The 21,034-nt window shown below is 38.0% G+C and overlaps 1 protein-coding gene across 6 annotated transcripts in view; it reads left to right on the top strand.

The window, feature by feature from the left end:
- The window catches only part of NLGN1 (neuroligin 1), a 364,563-nt gene that overhangs the window by 151,996 nt on the left and 191,533 nt on the right, over positions 1-21,034 (top strand). For 4 of the 6 annotated variants that reach the window (XM_088523905.1, XM_088523906.1, XM_088523907.1 and 1 more), the window contains exon 3: positions 20,563-20,622. The exons of the other annotated variants lie outside the window; for them this stretch is intronic. In XM_088523905.1, coding sequence (XP_088380031.1) covers positions 20,563-20,622 — 60 coding nt within the window. The remainder of the gene's footprint in view (positions 1-20,562; positions 20,623-21,034) is intronic. 6 annotated transcript variants of the gene reach the window in all.

The raw sequence follows: 21,034 nt of genomic DNA, 5'->3' as shown, positions 1-21,034 counted from the left end.
CCCAAGCTGAAGTCCTTTGTGGAAATAGTCCTGTCTCCTGTAATCATCAGTGTCATCCCTGAGCTTGACAGCTTCCAAGCTTCTGGGGAGCGTTGCTCCCGCGGGATGGTGCTGTTGTGAAGAGGGTCCTTCCCACAGGTATTTTAAATCAGTTCCTTAGAGGGCATTGAAATGTAACAGCAAGACCTTGGGTTTGACCGCATATTCTGTGGGGAGTGGGTAGAGGGAAGGGAGGAGAGGGATGATGTATTGTCATATGTGGATGCAGCCAAGGAATTGAATAGCAGTGTTTTGAATGGACTGCAGATTTTTGTCCATATATGAAAAAATTGCATGGTTTAACCAAAGTATCACAGAGACACCATGACTTTTTTTAGCTGGCAATATTGTACGTACCTTTGTTCAGTAGAGGTCCGTGCCTGCCCCTGTGTAACAGTTGTACTTTCCCTTGCAAAGGTATTAATTTGGAAATGAAACCTACCTTGAGCTTGGCTCAGAGGGTGTTTATTGCCTCAGGGACCCCATACGGTGTGAGGAAAGTGTATTCACTGTTGCTGCTTGTCATCTTGGCAGCTTCGTAGGTGTTTTGTGGCTATTAGCCCTTGCGAAATTTTAGATTACTTGGTTTTGGTCACTTAGAGCCACTGCGCGATTTTATTCCTCCTTCTCCATTATCCTGACCTTCGTGGTCAGGATACAGGAGAATTATTGGACTATTCTTAATTGTATTTTTGATTTATTGTGACATTTGTACACAGTGGTTCTGGTATGTGTGTGAAAAAATACGCTAGAGGACTATATCTTTAAATTTGTATATTTCTTAATGAAATATTTTACAAATGTTATGTTAAAGAACTCATGGGGAGTGCTGGGAAAGAAAGAGGCAATTCAGTAAAGGTGTGGCAGATAATACCAGGAGAACAGACAAATACTTCCTTAGTAAAATTAGTATCCTCAACCTGAATCTCTAGCCATAGTAATTAAAAATGTTTCTATATTGGGCAGCTAGCTTCTTTATGGAATACATTTTTACTGAAAAGGAAAAAAAAAAAAAAAAAAAAAAAAAAAAGGATTCTTTGTGTTAGATTCTCAGGTATCTGCTTTGAACTGCTCTGTGCGTCTGGGAATGTCGCAGGGCATTGAGCTGCTCGAAGCAATGATTGTGGTGATTCCAAAGGAGGTTCGTGGGGTGTCTAGTCTAGAAGGCCTGGTGGCATGTAGACCCGTTTAGGTATCAAGAGGAAGCCATGTGCTATTATGTCTCCTTGGAAGTTTGTCCCACCTCGGGAGGTCCTCCTGAACGAGTGAGTTTTGGTGACCGGCCTTGCAGATGAATTCTCGATTCAGCAGCCACGTTGCAAAGCGACCCTTGACCGTATCCTGCTTATCCGTGTCCATGCCGATCGTGTCGGCCCTCTTTTGTGCTCACAGGGAATCAGGGTCACCTTCACGACTTGTAGGGAGCGGGTCAGCCGAGGCAGGCTGCTGCTGGAGAAGCGCAGCAGAATTTGTCTTTGGGGGCCTATGGCCAAATTGTGAATAGCTGTGAGAGGATTATTTGTTCTGAGAGGTTCTGCTTGTCCCATCCTTGCAAATCACCTCAATTACTATCTCACAGTAAGCAGTGCTGCTGTGTGGGATTATCCACAGGGTGATCAACAGGGACACAGTGGTTATGCCATACTTGGGAGATGGGTCATGGAGAAGATCCAGGTAAGAGCCTCACTTAACTCGGCGGTGAAGAGAAATCCTATAAGCATGATGCACTTGGTAAAATGAACCCTAAGCAAATAGAACTAATTTTTTTTTTGAATAGCTTCAGTGAAACTGACCTCTATAAACTGAATATCTAGCTATAAAAAAGGTGAAAACAAATCAAATGAGAGGAGTAGGAATTTATAGATAGTTTATTTTCTCTCTTAAGGCACCCAGTATTGGGAAGCCATTAACATTTTGGTCACTTTGAAAGTTTCTGCGCTGCCTTTTTGACAGATATCAGAGACAACTCCACACACCCTCTGAAATCACAAGGAGTTATATGAAAGGTAGAAGCAAATTTATGATGGAGTTGAAAGAACTTACATTTTAAGGAATAAAGAAAATATGTGTGTATGTACTTCTTGATGGTATATAAAAGCAACCAAAACCAAAAAGTACAAAGCATAGGCAAGAAGTTCCAAAAATCTCTGCCATGGACTTTTAATCTTATTCTTTAAGCTGATTTAAAAAAAAAAAAAAAAAAAAAAAAGGAATTTGCCATACAGTGTTGAGGTTCTCATAAAGACTTTTTTTTGAAGATTGTTTACCAACTGTAATGATGAATTGAAAGTTAATCATCAGTCACCACAATAAACTGTTATGAACTGCAATGATAGTGTAAAGGAAAATCAAGTCTTTATCTTCATTTCTTTTCTTGTGCCTTTGTGCTTACCCTTTCGAGGAAAGGTGCAAACAATTCTCCGTGAACCTTGCGGTAATGGGATTGTGGTGTGTAGGATCGGGGCTTCAAAAGCGAGAGTTAGGACATGAAGATTAATCAAAGAGGTTTCCCAAGAGGGAGAGATGACAACAAAGATTTGTAGACCAAAAGGTAGAACCAAAAACATAAATCTGTTGATTAGGTTCGATTTTGTATGAAGACCTGAAAATAAAGATAAAATAATGCCCTATTGGCATAGTAATAAAATTAATTGACTACAAAAAGAACAGTCTGTCTGCTACAGCCAGAACAATATTCAGATTAAAAGAAAGTGAGGAGAACTGTACCGGAAGGATGGTTGGCACAAAAACCTTAGAATTTTCTATTAAACTGGAGGTAAGGTTTTTACTCAGAGCATAAGGCATGTTTGTAAGACGTTTTCAAAAAGAGATCAGCAGGGGAGTCTGGAAAGATTGATGTGGAAATAAAGATGATGTGTAGGAAGAATTCAAGGTGATTTGCATGACAGGAGCTTGAAGAAAGGCATCTCAGCACATTTCAAAGGAGCTTTACCCATAGCAGGTATGAGTGTCAGGTGCAATATTTGAAAGGAATATGCTGGGCTCACGACTCATCCTGGTAGCAGCAGCTTACCTTGCCTTGACAGGGTATGGGAAACAAAGGAGATAAATTGATTCCTTTTAGATACATTCCTTTTTTTCCACAAAGCTAATTTCCCAGAAAGCTGGAGGGTTCGCTTTTATTCTTCGTCACTGTGGTGGCACAGAGTGGCTCAAAATCATTACTGCAGTTTCTCCTCAGGAGGCCTTGTCAAATACTCCTCAGTGTCTTTTATTTCGTTCTTTCTCTAGTTGGCTGGAGAAAATGCCAATTTCCTTCTCTCTGGCCTTGCCAAAAGGCAGTGAGTGTTGGTGAAGGGAGCCTGGGGATCGGGAGGTAAGGGTGAATGAGCAGCGAGGGTTGCACCTACAGCAGCATCTGCATCTGAGTTTGGAGGTCTCCAAGTCTGGGCTGCTTTGTAGGGTTAAACTTTTTTTTCTCTCAGTGTAGCTGGCATACTGAGCTTAAGTTACAATTATTAGCAGAACAAATACAAAATACAAGACCAACAGAACAAAATACAAGACCAACACATGTGCACGCTGCTATCCCCAGTGCAGGATGCATCAGATGTCACTTATCTCCCATGCTTTCTTTTAAGCCGAGGAGTCTGCAGCTCCAAGCAAAGGATATTGCTGTACTATGTCATTGCTAAATGGCTGGTAATCTATTTGAAAATATGGAACTGTGTACAGGGCAAAAGTGAGAAGCTGGAAAATGCATCTATTTGACTTGCCAAGTCAGCAGCACCTGTGTGATGCCCATGGAAGCTCAAGTCGTGTCCTCCGTGCCCCACAGTGCGCAGCAGCAGAGGTTATTGCACTACCTGGCTTCACTCCCACAAGTGCAACTGGTCCCTGCTGAGGAGTTGTGGCTAAACCTGAGTGGGAAAGCCTTATCATGAGCTCTGAAGTGAGATGAGGCAGCATGGGCAGCATTTGGATACTCACCTTTCCAGTGTTTTAAGTTTCCCATTCAGGGAAAGGAAAAAGAAGCCTAGAGTCTTTTCAACATTTCCACAATTGTATAATGAAAAAGGAAAAAAATAATAATAAAATCCATAGAAAAGAAGCCACACAGAGGAAGAAAGCAATTAACCGCAGAAAGAGAGATAAAGGGTATCCACCTCCAGTAGATGTAGAAAAACTAATTTTGCTCTGAAAATCTCTATAATAGAGAGGCTAAATTATTAGATTTCATAAGAAACCACTTAGGCTGTCATTTCTTCCTGAAGTCCATTCTTGCATTTCTGTGTTAATCATAGAGTTACTTTGCTCAAGGTCACTAAAAATGGCAGAAAATGTCAAAGCTTAGTGCAAATGACTTCAAAAAAAAAAAAAAAAAAAGGATGCTGTTGCTTGGAGCAGGAGGAGCAGCAGAAATAAGAATAACAGTTTCATTAAGGTACTGATAGAGAGAAGAATGTAGACCGTTTCCCCCAGAAACATGACCACCAAACACTAGCATATATCTCCATCTTAGCAGAATTGTACAGCAATGATCAGCACACCACTAACCCTCTTCAAGGTTTTTGGCAAATTGGACAGCAGATGGTTGATAAAATGCAACCTGCTTCTCAGTGCTCAAAGTGTGTGTAGCACTGGTGAGGAGGAATGTGCAATGAGATGGGAGATGAGATATTTTCAAACAGGTTCTGCCACAGATTTTTTTTTTTTTATGCAACCTCCAGCAAACTATTTAATTGCTCACTTGCTTTCCACTTGCATGGAAATGCAGAGACCGCTGCCTCAGTGGTGAGTTGTAGATTCATTCATGTATGTGAAATACTCAGATATGCACGAGAGTGTTGTAAGAAGAGTAACAAATGCCATAAACGCTGGCAGTGGAAGGAAGTGCAGGTCAAAAAGCAGCAGAACTCCCTTCTGTGCCCCTTTAAAACTTCCCCGCAGATTCCAACTCAAATTTCAGACAACTGTGAATGTACATAACTGTAAACTGCAGTTAACGTTAACTTTGCAAGGTAGTTGAACCTTTGACTTGCTTTTCCTGCTGCTCAGCACAAAACTGCTGTGCAGGGGAGTTACGTTTGTCACCCTAACCAAAGCCTAATTTTTAAGTGCAGAGCTTCTGCAGCAGCTGCTCCAGTTTCTCAGTTACTATCTCGCCATGCCTGAACCTGAGGCTTGATCTCACAGTCCCCTGGCATATCTGTTTATTTTTTTCTCTCTGTTACATATCTACTCAGTTTCCTGTTTTCTAAAGTCAAAAATTAATTTTAGCAGAGTTGTATCATGTCTTACATTCACAGAACATGAATCATTCCAGTTACCATCTGTTATATATTTCAGTTCTCTGCATTATGCTGCATATAATCTCATTGCCAAAAACGAAAGTATTACTCCCAAATGCTATTTCAATATATGTTCAAGCAGGACCTGCCAGGTAACATTAAATTTCCTTTCCCCTTGGGAAATACATGGTAGACATCGGTCTTCAAGTGTAACATTTTTGAAATTTCTCTAGTAAATACTTGTTCCTACATTTGACATTTTATGTAGATTTACTGACATTAACTAAAGCAAGGCTTTTGGTTGATCTGTGTTTCAAAATTTAGAATGACGACTCTCAAAGTGCATAGCTTGATATTTTTAAGAAAAGGCTTTCTATTATAAATGAATCTAAATGCAGATATTTTTAAACCCTTGTTTGTTGCAATGCAATGTGTGCTGTGTTTGCAAAGTTTATCAAATATTCATGGGGTAATGGGCTGTTCTCTTGCAAGCGTGAAGTCTTTTCTGTTGCCCGAGTGGCAGAAGAGCCCTTCGATGTGCGCAGATTTGCATTAGCAGGTCAGGATTTCCAGTCCCCTGGGATTTTTTACATGGCTAATGTGTCCCAAACATGCTTCCTTCTGGCTTTCAAATATCAGCAAGGATTCCAAAGACATTTCCATGCTTAAAGGCTACCCTGTTCATCCTAATAACTTTGAAAAAAAATACATGAGGATGATGGAAATGTTTTGCTGTACTAGGTACCTGATAAGTAAACAGTTGTTATAGTTTGCTCTGCAATAGTTTAAATTTTTAAGAGTTCAGTTCACCATTTCAGTATAAGAATCTTAGCAAATTCTATGCCTTTCTTTATATCACAGTCTTTATATAAACATGTGTGTGGTTGTTTTTTTTTGTTTTGTTTTGTTTTTTTTTTTTCCCCTCCCTGCTTCCTGAGAAAACAGCATATAACCACATGACCTAAATTCCTCAGCTTTCTTTCAAATAATCCTCTAGTAAGACCAGGAACATGTGGAGCCTCTCTGGTACTTCTCTGCCTGAAGGAGGCTCTCCTTTTACACTAAATCAAATTGTATATAAAGGACATCACAGCCTTAGTCTTACCCATAACAAAGGGAGTAGGAAAATCCCATTTTAACCTTACTTATTCTTCTGCTGGAATAACTGTAGGAAACATGCAACAAGGAGAAGTCAGTCCCCCCTTTCCCCTGTAGACCTTGTGCCACTGCCTAGGGAAAGGATAAGCCTCATCCAAAGCACTCTGCTCCACAAACATCCTCTTATTTCCATCTCTTCTTCCTTAGTCCTCTTGTCACCCACCATTAATCCCTTTCATCCTCAAAAAGCCAAATGAAACCCACATCTAAAGTTACTCTTATCCTTTAACTCTTTCAAAAATAAAATGCTGCAGCTGCTTCTGAAAGATGCTCTATATATTTTGTATGTGTGTGTGATTTTTCTAAAAAGATCTGTGCGAGCTGTGGAAACTAGTTTTTTTTTAATGTTTAATGGCAAAGTGTTGACCCTAGGGTCTGTCCGTGTCTCGGGAAACACAGCAAAACACACTCATCCCTCTCCGAAAGGCTACCAAGGCTGCTAATCCATTTAAATTCCATTTTGGCTTGTAAAATGGGCTCTTTTGTTTAATTGCTTTTAATATGGTTATGGCCCTTGTCCTGACTTTTTTAATTTTTTTTTTAACTCCTCGATTTGCATTCAGGCATTTGAAGGCATTTCTATAACCAGGGAGCCATGGTTTACTAAAACGGTTCTAAAGATCTAAATAAAAAATAAACCTGCAAGGTAGGTGCTATCTTACAATGTTGAGGTTTTAATGCAGTAGCTACCTGCCTCACTCATTTGTAGATGTGATCACCAGTGAAAACATAAAGCTTCCCTGGAAATTCTGCATATCTTCATGATACCAGTCCTTACTAATAGCAAGTAAGGAAACAAAATCTGCAGCACATTTCTGGTAGTCATTTTAATGTGGTTTTTAACTTTTTTTAAAAAGAGAACAGATTTCAAATGATGCTGGAGTAACAAGTTTCACCCTCACAGATACTAATTAAACTTTTGACTAATTTCCTTACTGACTGCTAGATGTAGGCATTTTCAATGTGTTAATTGAGATGGTGATTTTATTCTCGCATTTACATACTGAAAGAGCTTACTATAGTATCAGGCTACTGGGAAAAAAGGAAGGAGAAATGATCCTTAAAAACTTGCAATATTCAAAATTTATGTCTATTAGTAATCCCAAAGTTAAATTACCTGTTGTGTGTGGCTTTTTTTGTTATATTTTTTTTCTTGATTGCCTACTGTTGTACACTACTTGGGTCTCTGGTCCTGCAAAATATTTAGGTAAAAATGCCATGGTTAAGGTGTGAGTAATTCTCCCAGCTTTAATTACATTTATCTTTCATAAAATTCTACACAAAGCTTTAGGCACTGTAACATTGTAGTTAGGAAACTAATTGAAAAGTACCAGCTTTGTTAAAACTAATAATTAAAAACAATCAGCCAGCAGCTATCTGCAGAAAAATCTCCTTTTTCTTAAAGACTTTGAAACTCCTCTGAATTTGCTCTGAATAAATATCTTCTGAAGATCCTGTTCGCTTTATTGAGATGAATCCAGGACTACTCAAAAAAGCTACTCATGTATTTGAAGCTGCTTAAATGCAGGGCTGCTATTACCATAGCCTTGATTTCCAGTCTCAACAATGTCGCTCATGCTTAGAAATATGAGGTGATTCTTGTTTTATTACCCGATTTTTCTGTGAGAAAGGCTCAAAGAAACCATTTCTCTGAGCAGTGAAATTTGTACTTTTTGAAAAGTTTTACTTTTGTTTATAAATTAAAGGGTAAAAATCAATAGGTTTAAAAACAGCTTGCATATGGTGCATCTAAGCACTGTTTTTCTCCATTTTCAACATTTTGGCATGTTACGTTGTGAAATAAGAAACAAGTATGTGATCCTTATGGCTTAGTATGGTTTCAGTGTTCTTTCTAATGCACATTTAGGAGCTGAGATTTGCCTTTAATTACAACCTCAACTTCTTTTCCTATTCACTGTTAGTCACTTAATGAGAGTTCATTTGATTAGCTTAAATTAATGCTATCAACTGATATGTTTGCAGATTTGAGTTTGAAGTGTTGCGTTTCTGGCAATGCGCTGTGCTAATTATTCCAAGATCTTTGTTACAGAAAATTACTTGAGATGGAGGTCGTCTTGTTGTAAAATGTCCTCCTTTGCTCATGTTGGAGTCAAGGAAGCGCCGGTTGAGGCTGCCGGAATTGCTCTGTAAAACTTCCCTCAAAACAGAGGCTGAGGTTGTCTTACCAAGTACTGATCCATTAGGCAATCATTTCCTGTTCATTATTTAAGGCATAGATGCAGACGTATTGTAGGACAAGGTCTCTTGGCTCATGGTCAAGGCAGGGTGCAGCAGGGCCATTTCCATAGTTGAGCCCATTTCCTCTGGAGGAGGTGGCTGTCTCTGTCCACGTCATGGGGTTGTAACCTGCAAAATAGGCAAAAGTGTGAAGAAGATTCTAATTCTATATTTCTATATAATTCTATATTTGTATTTTCTTCCTGAGTATTTCACTTCTGGGCTTCATCAGCTAAAAGCCTGAAAGCAGTGAGGAAGACAGGAGCTGTGAGCTTTGCTTCTCCATGGGAGCTGTTCATGTGTTTAAGTATGGTTTCTGTGAAACACAGCTTGCTGGACCAGTCTCTGCTAATGAACTTAGATATATACTTACAGACAGACATTCGTTGTGACTCATCAAGTAAATCATATTCATTTTCAAAATTGGTACTGTGTGCATATCAAATATGCACTTTCCAGACAGCTGTGGTTGGACAAATATGTAATTTTCTCTTTAAGAAAATTGAAATTTAAAGTTAAAATGAAACATTGAAGAAAATTTTTAGCTAAAGGAGATTAGAACTTGTTTTTCAAGTAAGAAATTTTAGCAGTACTTCCCCCCCCAACCCCTCCAAGCAAGTTGTTTTATCAGCAGAATTATGAATGGAACCTGTTGCCATCTACAGATTTCTAGATCCGTTGTTCTCAATTCATTGGTCCCTGTAATGAAGCAGTGGGGTCAGAACTTTTGCTGCTTTTGGGGAAGAGGATTTTAGGAGCCTTTAACTCAAGACTGTAACCCAAAATAGATTCTGCAGTTTATTATTTGACATAACAGATATGACAGATGCAACTAGTTGGAAGACTTTAAAGGTTCAGTGAGTTTTGCATATGACAAGTACATATTTGAATCACCCATCTGTGCCTTCAATAACATGTGCTCTAATATTCAAGACAATAGTTTATTAGACTTGTTATACAGATAAATTGCTGTATGGGGTGTTCCCTTTAATGGAAGTTTATTAATCTACTTCTTCCTCCCTGCCTGACACGGGCTCCGTGCAGAAATCAGCAACAAATTGACAAGTTTTAAAAATCAGTTAAGCACCCCATTTACTCTCTATATTCTTATTATCTGTAAATGTTTTTGAGATCCTTGTGTTTATCTCATCATGCCCTTCAGTTTGCAGCCAACTTTCAGGTTGGCTTCTGAAAGTAGAAAATGTTTTGCTTCAGTGGTCCTTGGGGGTCTTGGAATAACTCCCAAATTGGTAGTTGCTAAATGTTTATCTGGAAACAGAAATGAGGCCCCAGCAGGATTTGCATTCTACAAGAGAAGTGCAAAAAGGTCTTTATTGCATTTGATATTTTTACTCCTGATTTATAGTTGAAAAAGAATTCAACTAGTTGAATTTTGAAGTAGTTAAACTGAGACTAAGCTGTCATATCTGCAGTCTGTTACTGAAGTGAGAGGGAGTTGTTTCTTTTCTAAAGGTGATTACAAGAAAAGGAATAAGATGTTTTTGGGGAGAAAAAAAAAAAAGAAACAAAAACAAGCTTGAAGATATGATTGTGTCAAGAAAGGAAATTGAAAGTTTTACTGTGTTTCTTCTAAGGGAGATGTATGTTTTCTCATTTTTTCCTTTCTTGCTGTCTCTTACGGTTCCCTCATGGGGTGGGATTTGGCTCCAGACTAAGACACGTAGATGCCGGAGCCGGCAGATTGCGGCCTGCGTGTGAGTTCATGCTCGAATGTCCCGTTACCGTTTGAGAGGACATCCCTGGCATTGAGGAGTGCAGCTGCCCACCGTTGGGATGTGACAGATTGCTTCAGTGGTGACGTTGTGTCACCTGTGTGGTCCTTGTGTACAGGAGGCTCCTCTAGCTCATGCATGGGCACCTGCTTGTAGGTGTCACTCTGGCTTAAAGCCTACAACTTGGAAAGTTATAACTGTTTCTATAGGATTTTAGGTATCCCACTGTGGAGCTTAGATCACAAATAAAATGCTAGCACTCTCTAACTTAATGATGCTATGGCCTTAAGTGCTGATTTCATCGGTCATATCAGATGGAGAGTTTAGCCCAGAAAATGGCACCTTAATTGTGATAGCGTGAAGGATAGCAATTGCAACAAAATATAATATTTGGAGGAGTTTTGAGCCAGCATTCAAAACAACGGAGACCTGACAGCCTGTGGTTTAGTCCTACTTCTGCAACAGGATTGTGACCACTGGTGAAGTTCGAGCTTTAATCTACTTGCTCTCAATCTACTAGAGTAGACTGAACGTACTGGAGTGATCACACTAACTTGAGTGTGATTTGTACTGATTTCAATTATATAGCTATTTGTGAGGAAAGCTACCAAAGTACATGGTTCCTTTTATTAGATATTAAGATTGTGACCTCCTGAAGCCCTTCTGCTGTGTCGTGGGTTGGGATGAAGGCAGAGGTCAATGTGAAAGGCTGCTGAGAAGGAAATCTTGCAACACTTTGGGAATAAATTTCAAACTGAGGACACAGCATGAAAACCTTCTGAACTTCTGCAAAAGCAGAGTGAAGCATAATCTTATATGTATCATCTTAGCTTTAATTTACAAATTTTACCCATTGCAAAATTGTTTCTGCTGCTTTACATCAAAACCATAAATCATTTGTGATTTTAAGCATTTTTTGACAAAATAAGAAAGATCATTAAAAGCCTTTTGTTGAATGAAGCAGTTCATAGATGGTTTTTCTCTGTGGGAGTCTATGTATGTCTATAAACATTATTCAAAAACAAGTAAGATCAATTGAGAGCCATGATAAAAGAATAGCACTAATATATAAACATATTCTATTGAAATGGAAAGACTTACTGAATATCATTGTGCAGTGATCATGTTTTTCAGGAACGTAATTTCCCAGTAAGTTTGGTACTTCAACAGTCTGAAGTTGCCAGGTATTTGCTCTCCATGGGCTTTTGCTCTGCTCAACAGGCTGGAGCTTAGATTATCAGCAGTATTTTTGCTCTAACTTTGGTTAACTTGAGGAAGGGTTATAAGGAATGTTTTCTTATTTAATTTCAGAAACATCCCTGTAGATTTGTTTACTCTTGAAATAGCAATTTTTCTAGTTGTATTGGGAATTATACTGTAAAATAAATTATCACTAAAGATATTAAGCGATTAAGTCACTGACTTAATGATGTTGTATGTGTAGCTATTAGGAAATGCCTTACTTAATTACTGGTTTTATTATCAGAGGGACCTAGGAATGAAACCGCAGGCCATCATTTGAACTTGTTCACACTGTTTATGTTAGGACATGAAAGTGTGTTTTACCCAATTAGAATCGGCCTTAAGTAAAGAAAGATATCTCATTATAAAAACCCTGAAACTGTGTCAATATTGCGACCATAAGTAGACTTCTGAGGTGACGGAGAGAGAGAAGGGGAAAAAAAAAAAAAAAATGAAGTGAGGCTACCTTTTGTCAAACACTGAGAAACCCTGTGCTTTTATCTGGCATGTATTGTGTTGCTTTCCTCCGGAGGGTATTGTCATTGGCTGCAGATAGAGAACTAGAAATGTTATATTATCCCCATGCTGTCAACTCTCGCCTAGATGACTTTTGTGAAAGAGGAAGCAAGGGCTGCACTGACATTTTGCTCTTAAATTTGCTGTGCCTTTCTAAGTAATATATTGTAGGCTCAGGCTTGACATTTTGTAAATCTATTATATTTTATTGATCATTTCCTGTTTACCAGCTCCTGTGTTAAGACGGTCAATTATTAAATAGAAAGCAGGACGGGAAAGTTTCTACTGCGAGACTCTTGAGCCTTCTGGCCTTACGTTGGAGCCGACTGTGTAAATACGTGGTTCAGGTATCACTTCTTGTCTGCAACGTCTGCTATATGCGAAGTGATGCACTGATTGCCTTTCATGCTCCATTCAGTATAAGGACTTTATCTATCCATTTGGGAATCCTTAATATTGCATGCAGAACAAGTCAAGTGTGGTTTCAAAACAAGAGCTATGCTGCTATTGAAAACATGTCAAAATGGAAATAATCTTTCTTATGACAAGTGTTTGATCCTGCTAATCTTCAAGTGCTGTCTGTATTGTTTTTGTGACTGCTCCATTGCAGAGGTGTTTTGAGTTTTCCTGCCTAAAATTAAGCTCTTCTAAAAATACAGTATGTAAATATGAAAATATGTGAGACAAGGAGAATTGCACTTTTAACAGCTTCTTAAATAAATGCTGCTTCCTCACTTCTCTCATGACTTTCTCAGAACCATATACTTTGATTCTGCCAAAAGGTATAATGAGAGCAAGTATAATTACATTTCTAAAAACCAGTGATCAATTAAAGCATCTTTTAAGGAAGTTATGGAAAGCTTTGGATAGTGCAAAAATATTAGAATTAAAGTATCTTTACTTTTTTAAAGTTCAGATAAATGGAGAGGCTGTAGTTATGAACACTAGGCTATGAGTATCAGTAGTTTTTCATTTTTTTTTATGCATTTCTGTTCATATTTCAGTAATGCTTAGAGCTTCGGATCTGTAGGAAAATACCTGTATGAATAGCCATATATAACAGAAAGAAAAGCATCCCCATTTACCTTCCTGAACAAACTTGCTGGATGTTCAAAAATGTTTCAGCATGTCCACATATGTGAATAGAGAGATAGGAAGCAGAGAATCTGATTTTTAAGTATTGTCACTGCCCCTGAGCTCAGCTGAGACAAAACCAGGTAGTGAGGAAGAACAGGGAAACCTATGCCATAGGTATCAGAGACAGCATTAGATTATTTGGTAGTTCAGACCAGTGCTGAAGACAAACCTGTTGGTTTGCATGTTTTTTTCATGAACTAGAGGTGTGAGGGGAAACGGGATTGTAAATACTGCATCAGTAACAGTGGTTCAATGACTCAGAGCTCAAAAGCTCCTCTGGCTTAGGGCCAGACGACACAAAGTGCGTTGGGGAAAGGGGCAGGAGAACTTACTTCATTCTGAATTCTATATGAAAATATTATGCACAATTAACTTGATTTTCTCTGCAATGTTCAATTACATGGTTACATGAAGAGCATTTTACTCTGCTATTTAGGATATGAAACTGGGTCTCGGGAGAGCTGCAGTGTACACTCAGCTGTGCCATAAACAAACTATATAGCTGTTGCAACCACAGCCTCTGCAATTAATAGAATTAGTTGGGAATGGGGGTTTTCCAGCATAGGAAAGACTGACAATGCTCATTGCTAGCGAATACAATCACTTGTGCTCTGATCCTGCAGCCACCATAGCCCCTTGAGGCTTCTCTGAGCTGTTTACTCCTTCTCAGAGGTGTAAGTTTAACAGAGGTTGCACTTATTAGACCAGTCGTTGGTTTGGACTAAATCTTTTTCAGGTCTGAGATCAGAAGGGGTTAATAAAAAGTAAAACAGGGTTAGTTATTATGCATGTTTTTAACCACACCTTGGTATTTGAGGCAAGTTGTAGCGGGGAATACATTCTCAGTTGCAATTATATTTGAAATTTAGATGTTTAAATTGCAAATCTTCAGTTCTAGTGCATAAGCTAAATATGATCACTTTTTAGGCATGTAGCCTAAGACGACTCCATATATTCCTAAAAAATAGAAAGCAATTTGACTGAGTATTGCAGAACATGAAATTAGCCTTTTGTGTTTATGTATGTAAGTAGACTAAAAGGTAAAGCATTTTTAAAATAAAAATTTAATTAGAGATCTTTAATATGTTCCAGAGAGTGAAATTAGATTTATTCACCAAATAACTGAGTAAAGTTTTACTGAATAGATATTTGGCACACTCAGTCCTGCTCAACTTTAGCACCTGGGTTGACGCCCTCTCCTAGATGCAAACAGGAGCACTTCTGTTCATGGTAGTGGATCTGTCTTTGTATTATCAGGAGATTTAGCCTGTTGATTTCCAAGAACTTACTCAGAGGCTTAAAGTTAAGCACAAGTGTAAGTCATGCTTCATTACGACCTGCAGTGTAGTCATTACCTGTGGAGAGAGAGAATTGATTCATGATCTTGCCTTTCAGGTGGTGGAACAGCTGTGTAATGTTGCATTGAATTCGTTATAGCTGTGTGTCACCCTGCAATATGAGTATCTGTAAAGCAACATGAATTATTAATGCAAAGAAAATGTTAAGACCTGAGATACGGGCAAGCGAGGTGGCACCAGGGTGGTAAATGCAAATGTTGAGCGCCCAGAGCAGGTTGCACATCTCATTCTTCATGTCTGCCGCCTCTGTGGCGGTGCGATCCAGCCGCAGGGTTTCTCCTTGAATGCATGGGCTTTATTTTTCTCTGTCGATATTGTCCAGGAGAGTCCTGGTCCATGGGAAGCATCCTGCCTGGCCCAGCACCCTGTCCTTATCCTGCTACTTTGCAATGCTGTGTGTGAGGCAACTCGTGTAACCAAAAGCCTTTGAAAAGGGGAATGGGGTTTACAGAGAGGCCTGTTGCAAAGGGAATGGGATGTACAGGGAGACTGCAGCCCTATCCACCCACGGATTCCCTTCTCATTTAAACTGATATACATCTAGCATTATATGATGAAGTTCCTCAGGGTTTAAGAGAAATCAAGGCCCAGCCGGTGTGATTAATGCTGGGAATAAAGAGATTCGGAATTAGCCATTTATTCTGTGTGTTGTTACAGGAGAGTCACTCTTGACTGTCAGAAGAGCTTCTCTGGTGACAAGGCAGGTAGATGTCAGCTTTCCAGGAGAGCCAGCAGCCCTTTTGGGGCTCCACTTTGCACTGCCTGTGCCTGGCCTGTGCAGGTTTCAGGTCCTTGCAGCTCTAGTGGCAGCTCTCGCCTATGGTCAAGAATCAGATGGAAGAGGCAAAATTACAGAGGTTTGGACTGCCATTGGCTTTTAAAACCAGTGTGCAAATTCTATCATCAAATAACTACGGCTTAGCTCTGCTGATGGTCTCTACAAGTGCATCTACCCATGCAAATAGAAATGTAGTGAATGCAAGACAGTTGTAAGGAAAAATATTAAGATTGTTTTGTCTGTTCAACAAGGTGTGATAATAAAGAGGTTTTTTTTCACCCAAGTGTTTGTTAAGACCCAGCTACCATTTGTACCTTCTGAATATCTCCTCTGTAAGGAATTCTAGTTCCTTTCTCTCCACTGACAGCTTTCTAATTTTTAAATGAAAGAAGACGATTTTATAAAATTACTCATCAGATGGCTATTGTGCTGTATCTTTCCAGTTTGTCATTACATTTATAAGAGAAACTCTTACACAGTTATATTTTAATTTCAATATATAAGATTTTGGTTTTAGAATTCTCTTCACTGATAATTTTAAGGTCTGAGGATGTTTAATTATAACTCATCATTAATTGCTTTTAAATTAAAGACATGAAATAGGTACAATATGTTTTTGTGCCTCAGCTGACATCTGGTAGACTGATAATTCAGCACAGGTGTCTCTAAATTGGAGAGTCTATATTGCATAAGAATGAAATTGAAAGAGCGAATGATTGGTTATTTCCCATCCGAACCTCAGAAAGTAGCATCGAGAAAGGTAATTTCATTTCAATGCTTGGTTAGAAACAGAACTGGTAAAGCATAAATAGAAATGGATGAATGGAAGTTTATGTAGGTTTAAAGGTAAATATAGAAATGTATTTAACGTGTGCTCCACCAGCTTCCATAGTGTTGCAACTCATTTAGTGAATTATCCTAATACCTGTATTATTGCTGTATTTTGCCTTAATCTGCCTCCCTTCACGGAACAGATGACTTATAGAATGACTGTTAGTATTGTGATTTGTTTGAAATTATTTGATCCATGGTGTCTGCCTAATGCAAGAGCTGCTTTCCACTCTTTTCATTACCAAAAGAGAACGTTTTGTCTAAATCAACAGATGAAAACATAAGCACAGATATACTAAGTTTAAAGGATTTATACTATTGTGTTACAAAACAGTGTCAACTTGCAATATGACTTTTCTTAAAGATGAATAGGTTTCCTTGGCCGAGAAGCTAATGACATCCACAGCTCCCATGCCTCCCACACACATGTGCTACAAAAGGTCACAGATAATTTCTGGCTAATCGAGACCACAAAGAGAGAATTTATAATCGGCTTTAACGTATTTGGGAGCTAAAGTACATTAGTCCAGCATCAAAGAGAATGATTAAAAAACAGCATTAATAAGGCTGGACTTTAATTATTTCCGAGCACATAATTACTTTTCAGCAAGAAGTATGCTAGTTCTCTCCTTTTGAGCAAGGAAAGCCACCTACTAACATAAAGGGGTCAGTTATGGAGATGTTAAAAATGTATTTTGTCACCTCCTTAGCATCAATCGCCATACAAAGTCGGTATTTGACTATTACTTAAATAATATAAAAACTGTTCTCAGATTAAATGAGCGGAGTGTTGACAAGGATTTCCTGCTGCACGCTTTGGCTTTCCGTTGCATTTTGCAGTAAGGTTACTCATTGCATTTAGGAGACATAAAATTCAGTAATCGCTTTTCCTTCTCTTCCTTGCTGACATAGGGGTCTACTTTCCCATCAGCATTAATGAGAGCTATAGGCATACAGCAAAGGGAGACCAAACGTTATCGAGCCTCTTGATCAAGTAAACTGTCTTTGCATCAGCGTTTTAGAGACTTCACTCTCCCCGCTACCTCCCTCTTTCACCATGATTTATGGTGCTTTCTTACTCTGCTGATATTTAATATTTATTTATTGCATAAACTTTAGCAAAAATTTAGGCAAGCACTATAGGGCAATGTGTCACTTTCAAGGTTGGTATCTTAAAGATGATAAAGCAATCTTTTCATAACGAATTCTTGTGTTCATGGATGCAACTGTCAGAGTAAAATAAGAGTTAATATTCACTAAGTGTGAAGAGAACCTACAGTGTAACAACAGTGGGAAATGATTGTGGATAAAGGACACTTTTTGGTAGTCATAATTCTGAAAACTGTGTACCTCCCCTTCCCTTTTTTTTCCTCTGATTCCTAGTCCACCAAATCAGATTCAAATCATTCAAATCACCAAATCATTTTTATCAGATTTTTCAAAATTAGTTTCTGGCACCTGAAAAGTATCTTAAAGTTATGGAAGAATTCTAAAGAATCAAATAGTGAATAAACTGATATGGCTGAAGTAATATTTCTGGTTGAGGGTTACATTTAACCTACAAAATCACAAACTTTCTGGAGAATATTGATTCAAACTTTCAGAAGATAACTGCAAATTATAACTATGCAATTTTGATACTGATTTATTTTTCCTTAGAAAGCTTACTGGTGTTATGTTTTGTTGGGTCTTTCCATAAGATTTTATTCTGTTAACTGGCAGTGAATCAGTATGTTTCTTCCTGTGGAAGGGCTCGAGACTTCAGTCTTTATTTATGATCCTGCAAACACAGCAGTAATATTTAGTCAAGAAAGCCTGCTATCCAGAGATTCAGAAGCAAAACTCCATTCCTTGCAGGTTTAGAATGAGATTATTGCTGAAACGGGGGAAGCCTAATCCAGAGCTTGTCTAATACCATGCCCATAATTTCAGTGAAGAGCAGCTAGACCTGAAACGGGCAACATGCAGCAAAGCCAAACTCACAGCCCTGTGTATAATCAGTATATAACGTGAATTGCTGCATGGTTATTGGGAAAATGGTTCAATCACTGATTTCCTGAGCATCTCACAAGGACATAAATACTAAAATTACTGAGGTTATTTTTAAGAGCTGCTTCACCATGCTGCAAAATCGTTTATGGGATCGACCACTTATGCTGAGATGTTTAATGCAGTGTGTGACTGGTGTTGAAATTGGAACTATGACCTATACAAAACGCAGTACAAAGGACAACTATTATAAAAACATATGTAAAATTAATATTCTTGCTCTATCCAAGAAAAGGATTTGTCCCTCTCTTTGCTGCTTTAGAGAAGTGTATGCTATTTGCCTTTGCAGATGCTGCTTTGTTCTCTTCTGGAGGTATGAAAAATCTATTAAAATGTGTACATACAAATAATTTTGGCTATTTCTGACTATCAGTGGTTATTAAATCCATAGCGCTCTGAATTTTAGCAACCTCTTTCCTCTATACTGTGCTGAAACTCCCCCATGAAATTATTGTTACTACTCTGCATATGTCTTTATCTTTTCTAGCTGTATGTATTCTTTTTCAGAGGTAAAGTTGTGCTGGTGTGAGATGATGGGCAGCAAGTCATTTCAAAATATGCATATGCGTAGGGACACATTATCCAGCTGTCCTGTACTGTAAAGAATTGCATTCCAGGGTCCTTGTAGGAAAAGATACCACCTTTACCAAGGACCTCCACTTAACAATTGTTTGCAGTTGTGGCTATAAAATACTCTAATTTTTGATGTATAATTTTAGTTTTATGTACTTACAGTGAGTTTGAAACTATGCTCCTGACTGATGAATTAAGATATTCAGCTGTGGTTTCCAATGATGTCCAGTTCCTAAATTTACAGTTAAAATCTCATCATACCTCCTGGGTTATCTGTGTTTCTCAAATCCATGCACTTGATGCAAACATCTTATGATTTTTTTTTTTTTTAATGCAGTGAATACGCAGCTTAGGAACTCTGCATTGAATGTTGAACGACTAACATCGTGTAAAATAACAGAATTAGAGCTTTTAAAATGCCAATGTTTTAATACTCCGTTGTGCTTTGGAGTTAATGCATGTCATTTGCCTACATCTACTGCAAATATCGACACATACTGTTCATCTCTTTCATTGTTGTTTTTTTGTCTATTGTCCTTTTATGCATGAGAAGGTTCTTGTTTTCTACTCTGTGCTTGGCTGGATTTTTTTTTCTTAGTCCTGTGTTTGTACTGATTGCTTTTTTGCATGCAAATTACAGAATGTCATGGAAATGAGAAAGCTCTGAAAAAAGGGGAAAGATAATGCTGAGTTCCAACTGTCTTTTATTTGTGCGTAAGTGTGTAAAATATATGATGAAAATATTTTCAGTATGACGTTTGGCTTTCCTTCTGGTGTATATTTTTGATTTCCTAATGGAGTGGGCATTTTTCCCACTGGAAAATATGATGAATCTATTAATTATTAATAATATAGCTGCTGGGCACGAAAGACTTGCCTTCTAATCTATTTACAGAAATAAATAATTATGATATTGTGTCTTGTGCCCAAGTTAAACTGAAATTTCATTCTCAATGCAACTTTTGTTTACTGTGGGTGAAACCCTAGTCCTATTGAAATCAATGGCAACATCATTGCCTTCAGTTGGCCTAGGATTTCACTCTTGTTTCTAGTTTACAAATTTAGTTCCTTTACAAATATCTCAGCAGGTAGTCAAAGGTTTTAAGGGAAACTACAGTTCTATTTAAAATAGAATGGAATTAGTGTGTCAAAAAATGCTTATCCTTCTAAAGCATGAGCTTAAGTGGTTGAATTTAGAAATGTAAATTAACGTTTCATGGAGAATTTTCTCTTAACCAACTGTCGAGACATTTATTAGCCACGTTATTGCATCAAATGCTAGAGAGAATTTGGCAGTCTTTGTCTCCACTATTTCTAATAACAAAATAGAACAATTAAATTAAGTGGATAAGTATGGTTTATTGTGGGTATGCTTTTAGTAAACAAAGCTTTGATTCTTCATTTAAAAACAATAAAGCACTGGGCACTCTTTGATTCTTGTGCTAGATGTTTCTAATAGCCATACCCCCTAGGGAAGGTTTTGCTGTAATGTTGGAAAAACATGGCTTAAAATTGGTTGTTATAAACTAAAATTCCCCTCCCTGCAAATGTTTTTCTTGAAACATCCACAGGAATTTAATATACACTGTTTTTTTCCTCAGTCTTGTATATTCTTGAATTGTCTTTTTTTCCTCCATTTTCTCCGTTCTTAATCCTAGGTCCCCTTACAAAGAAACAGACAGATGATTTAGGTGATAATGACGGTGCTGAAGATGAAGGTATTTTTTGCCGCCAAACTGATTTGCATGACAAGGATCCCTGAAAATCTTTTTTCTCCCCTCTTTTTTTGACTTCTTGTCTTCTTTTGAAGAGTTTTTTTTAATTCCCATTTTTGATGTGTTTTGTCTTCTTGCTTGTTGTTATACATATATATTTTTAATTTTTTAAAAGAAAGAATGTTGTTAAGTTCTACGTTTTTATACAAAACAGTAATACTATTTAAAGAGGAGGGTTTTTTTGTTTTCTTGCAATGGACTTTTGCTATGTTGCATCCCACCTTTTGACTGATTTTTGTCCATACTCTTTGAACTAACACTCTTTTAAAGTTTCTCTGTACACCTTTTTGCATGTTTTCTAACCCTATGTATTTCACCAAGTACAAAGATGTTTCTTTTTCTTCACCAACTGATC

This window comes from Tinamus guttatus, unplaced genomic scaffold (genome assembly GCF_059628265.1).
Source record: "Tinamus guttatus ecotype Peru unplaced genomic scaffold, ASM5962826v1 Tinamus_guttatus_pri_ptg000198l, whole genome shotgun sequence".
Lineage (NCBI taxonomy): Eukaryota > Metazoa > Chordata > Aves > Tinamiformes > Tinamidae > Tinamus > Tinamus guttatus.
The sequence above is the reverse complement of the archived record's forward strand: the minus strand, read 5'-3'. Positions and strand labels throughout refer to the sequence as shown.